The sequence below is a fragment of the Guillardia theta genome, assembly GCF_000315625.1.
Source record: "Guillardia theta CCMP2712 unplaced genomic scaffold GUITHscaffold_76, whole genome shotgun sequence".
Lineage (NCBI taxonomy): Eukaryota > Cryptophyceae > Pyrenomonadales > Geminigeraceae > Guillardia > Guillardia theta.
The window spans coordinates 443,562-450,248 of NW_005434598.1; the positions used below are offsets into that span (position 1 = coordinate 443,562).

Consider the following 6,687-nt stretch of genomic DNA (forward strand, 5'->3'; position numbering starts at 1 on the left):
CTCTCTCTCTCTCTCTCTCTCTCTCTCTCTCTCTCTCTCTCTCTCTCTCTCTCTCTCTCTCTCTCTCTCTCTCTCTCTCTGACACACACACACACACACACACACACACACACACACACACACACACACACACACACCGGCTCCAAGGTTTGTCTCACCCTGCATTTCAATCCTTTCTGGGCGGACTTTCGTAACTGCTTGTAACGTTAACGACAGTCATACTAAAATTCACTGAGAGTAAACTTCGGAAGTCACCCGGCGGCCCGGCGGCCCGGCGGCCCGGCTGGTTCAAAACTTTGATTTTTCAGGTTGTCTGTGATTGATGGTCAACCGAAGGACCAGTCGTAAAATTGGTACTAAAGTTTTAGTTATTTTACATGAAAGAGTCCTACGACACTGGACGACGCAAGTCAGCGGCAGAAGTTAAATGGGCCCAGGGAAAGGAGGGGTCATTTCAGGGGATATCGGGGGGTGGTACCATATCCGTTGTTGGGGAAAGTCACTAGGCGGCCACAAAGAGGGGTGGGTTATCATCGGAGCTCGAAGGTCATTATTGCAGTACCCTGTACACCCACCCCCATCAGAGGGGTTGAAATAACCGGTGATGAATTTTTCGCTGTGTCCCTCCTGCCGTTGATGCGCGATGGAGCTCAAGAGGAAGGGAGAAGGTTTTCTCCTCGCTCTCGCTCTCTTCCTCCTCTTCGCTCCTGCGGCCTCGTTGGTGGATCAGAGCTTCTTGCAACGAGGAGTCAGAAGGGAGGTGCTGCTGCAAGGTTTGTGCGAGCCTCCCGAGGATGTGAAGAAGCTCTTCGGGACGTTGATCAAGCACAGGAAAATCATCGACCCCTGTGTCTCCCAATGCATCCAGGAGCTTCCGGACAGCTTGTTTCTAGAGTATGCTCAGGATGACATCTTTCAGTCTATCACTGACTGGATGTGTCAAATGCCCACATCAACCCCTATCATTCAGACAACCCCAACTCCGACGTACTTTTTCTATCCCAACACAACATGGGGCTCTTGGAACTACACCAACTACACCAACTACACCACCTACAGCAACTACACCACCTACAGCTACAACCCCGGAGTTACCTACAGCGGATACAACTACTCGGTCTATCCTTACAACTACACGGTTTACGAGGGCAACTACTCGGTTTATGTTCCGGTGACCATGCCGGGCACCTCTCCTTCCACAACGCCTCCTTTCATGCCGACCTTTGATGGAGTCTGTACGGGCTGCTCCTCCCCCTTGCGGGAGCTGATGGCATGCATCTGCAAGGGCTGCTGTCTGCCAGTCAAGAACGCGGCAGACGCATACATCAACAAGACTGCGTCACTGAGTACTGTGTGCTACAACCAGACATGCTCCTACGTTCCTCCTGGCGCTCCAGACGAACCTGAGCTGTCAGCAGCTCTTGCAGCTCAAGCTGCCTCAACATCAGCGGTTGTCGGTCTGATGTGAATGCTTGCACGCTTGAAGTTGCTGACGTGCTTTTCAACAGCGGCGGTCGTAGCTGCTTCGGTGGCTGGTGCGGTGGCTGGCTCTGTAGGAGGTGAACAATTTTTTTTTATGTGCCCGCATGCTCAGCCATGTGCTCAGGTGCTGTTGCTGGCTCCTCCGCTGCTCCTGCTCCCGGAGCCTCCATCTACCAGTTGATCGGGGCGACCCAGTTCATGGGATTGTTTGGCGGCATGCTGGACAGCACGCCTGTACCCAGCGGCAACGAGACCAACACCTCTGCCACGATGTCAAGCCGCCGCCTGTTGGCAGCCAGCAGCAAGAAGAAGAAAAACTCGGGTCAAGCCTTCAGTGACGCGTTTGCGTGGGCGAACTTGAGGTTTGACAGCATCTTCAACCTAAAGGATGACACCTGTGCTGGACAACACCTCCAAGGCTTCTTCGGAGTTGCCGGCACCTTCATCACGTCGCTCGGAGCTTCTGGAGCTCTTCGAGAAGGTCTAGTCCAGCTGACCTCCCAGCTCTTCAAGGCGATGTCCGGGCAAGTCCCCTCGAAAGCCCCGAAGGGGCTGGCGATGGGGGAGCATGAGCTGCACATCATCAAGACGGCTCACCTCGGTCTGTGTCAGGTCACCGGCATCCTCTTCGCCACGGCCAAGCACACGCTCTGCCCTTGCGGTTGGCTCAACAAGGCGGCCTGGGCGATGGCGATCATGTGGCTGATGAGCGTGCCGGCCGGGTTCCTCGTGTTCATGGCATGGCACATCCGCAAAAGCCTTGCGAGCAGGAAGATCAAGTTCAAGTCAGCGCATGAGGATGGAGCATGGAAGACGTTCTGGTCGACCGTCAAGTCAGCCAAGGGCTCAGCGGATGACCTGTGCGACCCCAACACGATATACGGGCTGCTGAAGCTCCTGCTGGGGGTGACGGGGACGCTGCTTGTGCTGCTGGCGCTGAAAGGCAGCGTGAGCGGCAACTATGTGGAGTGCGACAACAAGGGCCACTGCCAGTGCGTCGGTGACGACTGTGTTCAGACCATCGTGTTCTGGGTTGTTGGCCTCCTTCTTAATCTCATCCCCTCCTTCCTCAACTCGCATGCCGGGCGCAAAGTTGTCATCGCGTTGACAAACCTGCTGGGGGCGGCGATCGGAGTGAAGTATACGATGGATGCAGCGGGGGTGGTGGAGAAGCATGAGGCGAAGACGACCTCCTGCTTCGCTCCCATCCTCCACTTCCTCGGCAACTTCCGGGCCAAGCTCACCACCATGCTGGACCCTTCAGTGCAACGGATCTTACGGTCCCGGGGGAAGTGGGAGAAGAAAGACACGTTCTCCATGTTCTACAGCGACTTCAACGAGCTCGGCGGCTACTTCGCCTGCTTCCTCATGTTCAAGAACCTCATGATCGGTATCCTCCTCGCCACCGACCCCTTCCCGCTGGTGGAGCCCAAGGCTCGCGCCTGGTGCATCTTCACGCTCTACCTGGTGGAGACTATCGTGCATTTCTTCTTCTCCCCCGACCTCGACGTGCTGAACGGGCTCAAGACGGCCGTCCAGCAGCTCCAGCAGACTGTCATCATGCTCATCGCCGCTATGATAGCCAGTGGGAGCCTGAACATGGACGACGGCATCTCGGCAGTCATCACCATGAGCACAATCCAAGTGGCGCTTGCGATGCCGGAGCAGATCCTGGGAGTGATCATGACGTTTGTGGTGAAGAAGAGCGCGAACAAGCACGAGCGAGACTTCCCGATGACGGCAAAGGAGATCCAGGCCAAGGAGATGGGGAAGCAGAGCCTGTCGCAGAAGATCAGCAGGGCCAAGAAGTCTACGATGGACCTGCAGCCCATCGGGAAGTCGCTTATGACCGGGCAGGTCAAGGAAGTCTTCGTGCAGATGTTCACCAACGAGGATCTCCTCGAGAACCTCAACATGTTCAAGCCCGGCTGCCTCAACCCGTGAGTGACAGGGGAGAGGAGGAGGAGGAGGAGGAGGGGGAGGAGGAGATGGCGGTGGAGGTGGAGGAGCTTATGTGTTGAACCCAGAGTGCAGGTACTTCAAGCAGATCTTTGAGCTTGAGTCAGTCCAACAGGTTCTGAGCTTGACTGCAGAAGAGGTTGACATCCTCTCCGTCCACATCAACAACCTGCTGGAGATTCAGTGGGAGGCTCCTGCTGATTTCATCGTTGGCATGCAAGAGTTGTTTGCCATCAAGAACATCCTTGAGGGACTGGCCAATACCATGAGCACGGTCAGGCCTCCCCTCCTCTCCTTTCCTCCTCCCCTCCTCCCCTCCTCGTCTCCTCGTCTCCTCCTCCCCTCCTCCTTCCATCCCCTCCTTCTCTGCTCTGCTCTGCTCTGCTCCCCTCCCCTCCCCTCCCCTCCCCTCCCCTCCCCCTCTCCTTCTTTCCCCTGCTCTCCTCTCCTCTCCTCTCCTCTCCTCTCCTCTCCTCTCCTCTCCTTCTTCCCTCTCCTCCCGATGTCCTCCCGTGCACACTTGTCTTCGACTTTCTCCCTCCTCTCGCTCATCGGCTCGCTACTCCTGTCACTCGCACGCTGTCTCGATGACATGCCTCACAGCTCAGCGACGGAGACGCCAAGTCTGCTCTCAAGAGCTGCCTGCAGTCGAAGGACCTCCTGCTGGCCCTGCAGACTCTGAGCGACGCACAGGGCAAGGCGGCGAGCATGCAAGACATGTTGTCGCAGGTCTTGTCGCATCCTTCAGTTCGCGACGGCCTTTCCCTGCTCAAGAGCAAACTGCCTCCGCAGTCGCAGGCGAGCATCGAGAGGCTGGAGCAGCTGGACTTGACCTCCCCCGACCTCCTCGTTGAGTTCGCCGAGAGCTACTCGGAGCTGGAGAAAAGCATCAAGAACTCCAAGGAGGCAGCTGGGAAACTCACAGCCAGCGAGCTCTTCGACAAGCTGGACACAGAGACCGCGATGAGTGCTATCAAGACCCTCGTGTCCTCCCTGCCCCCACCCATCAGCCAACTGCTCGATCACTCCATGAAGGCAATGGCCGTCAAGCCCACCATCACCAAAGTCGTCGAGCAGGTGCCACCGCTCTTTCGCCTCTTCTCTTTCCTCCCCTGACGCTGCTGCCCCTCCAGCTCCACAAGGGCGACTACAAGGCTGCTGTCGTGCTCATCCTCGAGGAGCCCAGCGTCCTCCCAGCTCTACAGCAGCTAATCCCTCCAGCCATCGTGTCCAGCAGCATCGCTACCGTCATGACCGACGAGAACGTCAAGTCGCAGCTCATGACGCTCAGCCAGCAGTATCCCCAGCTCGCCGCCCCCCTGGACTCCCTCGCATCGACGGACTTCACTGCCGAGGGAGGACCTGAGAAGTTTGCGAAGCAACTTGCCGACCTCCGGGCCGCCGCTGAGACTCAAGGGCTCTCGAGCAAAGTCTCGCTTCCAGCTGAGCTCCTGGCGAAGCTGGAGGAGAAGGTCATGACTTCCTTCATCGAGAAGCTGCTGCAGCCGCTCCAGCCCATCATGCAGCTCAAGCTGCCTGCTGCTCTCTCCTCTCCTCCTAAAAAGCCCAAGGCACCAGCGTCTGCTCTCGCAAGCAACAAGGCCGGACAGAACGCCGTGAAAGATGCGCAGAAAGCTGCATCTACCGTGAAAGCCGGGCAGCAAGGAGCTGTATCAAGCTTGCAAGCCGGGCAGCAAGGAGCTGTATCAAGCTTGCAAGCCGGGCAGCAAGGAGCTGTATCAAGCTTGCAAGCCGGGCAGCAAGGAGCTGTATCAAGCTTACAGGATGGGCAGCAAGGAGCTGTATCAAGCTTGCAAGCCGGGCAGCAAGGAGCTGTATCAAGCTTGCAGGATGGGCAACAAGGAGCTGTATCAAGCTTGCAGGATGGGCAACAAGGAGCTGTATCAAGCGTGCAGGATGGGCAGGAAAAGATGGAGAAGATGATTGAGGGAGGAGCAGCAGCGCTTGCTGGCATGCAGGATGCTTACGATACGCTTGCAAAGTTGCCTCAGTTCGAGGAGCTCATCCAGCAGCTGATTGGAAACGTGAGTCTCCTCCTCCTCCTCTTCCTCTTCCTCCTCCTCCTCCCCTGAACTGACGCATCACAGATCGACCCGGAGATGTTCGGCGAGATTCTCGACAACATTAAAGCATCCCTTCCTGGCCCTGCACAGGTGCTACTGCTGCTTATCCTCCTCCTCCTCCTCCTCCTCCTCCATCACCTCTGACTCCTCCTGCTCCTCCTGCTGATCCTTCTCCTCATTCTCGATTCGGAACATGACGAATGATCCGCAGGAAATCATGGACACAGCCTTTTCGGCGGCCAAGTCAGTCTCTGTCCCGACGGCAGGGGAGGAGGAGAAAGAAGGAGCCCTCGAGCCCATGGACGTAGAGGATCCGAAGAATGACGTACCGGTCAAATACGGCAACCGCGACTGGTGGAAGCAGCCGGAGTCGTGGGTGAGACTCGTTGCCTCCTCCTCCTCCTCCTCCTCCTCCTCCTCCTCCTCCTCCTCCTCCTCCTCCTGCAGTCGCTGAAGGTCCTGCCAGATGCTCATGTTCCTCGCCCTCTGCGGTGCCATAACCTTCTTCATCATGGCTGCCATGGTGACCGTCTCCCCAATGGTTGTCGCTGCTCCTAACTTGATGTGGTTCAGGCGGCGTCGAAAGACTGCGGCTGCTCTTGTTTAGCATGAGGAGGGAAGGAGGAGGAGCAGTCTGACGCAGAAAACTTAGAACGGCAGCCTGAGCCTCAGTGCGGCCTTGCAGCAGCAGCAGCAGCAGCAGCAGCAGGCACTGATTGAAGGTTGTATACTAGTTTCTGAATCATAAAGTCGGCAAGTTGTCTCGACTTTCTCAGCTCACTTTACATGTCCCGTTGATTTTCTGGCCGAATTTCAATCAACAGCTGAGACTCGGCCCGCTTGACTCAGTGACTTCGAGTCGACACTCAACCGCTCAACCGTTGAGCTTCACTGACCTCCGACCTCCGGGCCTGGCAGTCAGTGACAGCGGCCCCGGCGGTACGGTAGGACCCCCGGACTCTGGAGCGGGTGACTCATCAGTGCCGCCGCGGGCAGCCTGGGGCCCGCGGCCCGCGGCCCACTGCCCCTCCCCGGCCCTAGTCCCCCACTGGGCCAGCCCCGGCGGCGCCGGGCCCGGCCTCGGCGGTGCCCAGTCACTGAGTCATCTCTCTGCAGATTCCTTATATTTCATTTGAAGAAAATTCGCGTCATGGCGGAGGAA

At 57.4% G+C, this 6,687-nt stretch overlaps 1 protein-coding gene across 1 annotated transcript; it reads right to left on the reverse strand.

Moving 5' to 3' along the window:
• Positions 1 to 5,095: 5,095 nt before the first annotated feature.
• Positions 5,096 to 5,419, reverse strand: GUITHDRAFT_55928 (hypothetical protein; the record flags this gene model as incomplete). The annotated part of the gene is made up of 1 exon (XM_005826331.1): positions 5,096 to 5,419. A coding segment is annotated over one exon (324 nt), but the record flags the coding sequence as incomplete, so codon positions are not given.
• Positions 5,420 to 6,687: the final 1,268 nt, after the last annotated feature.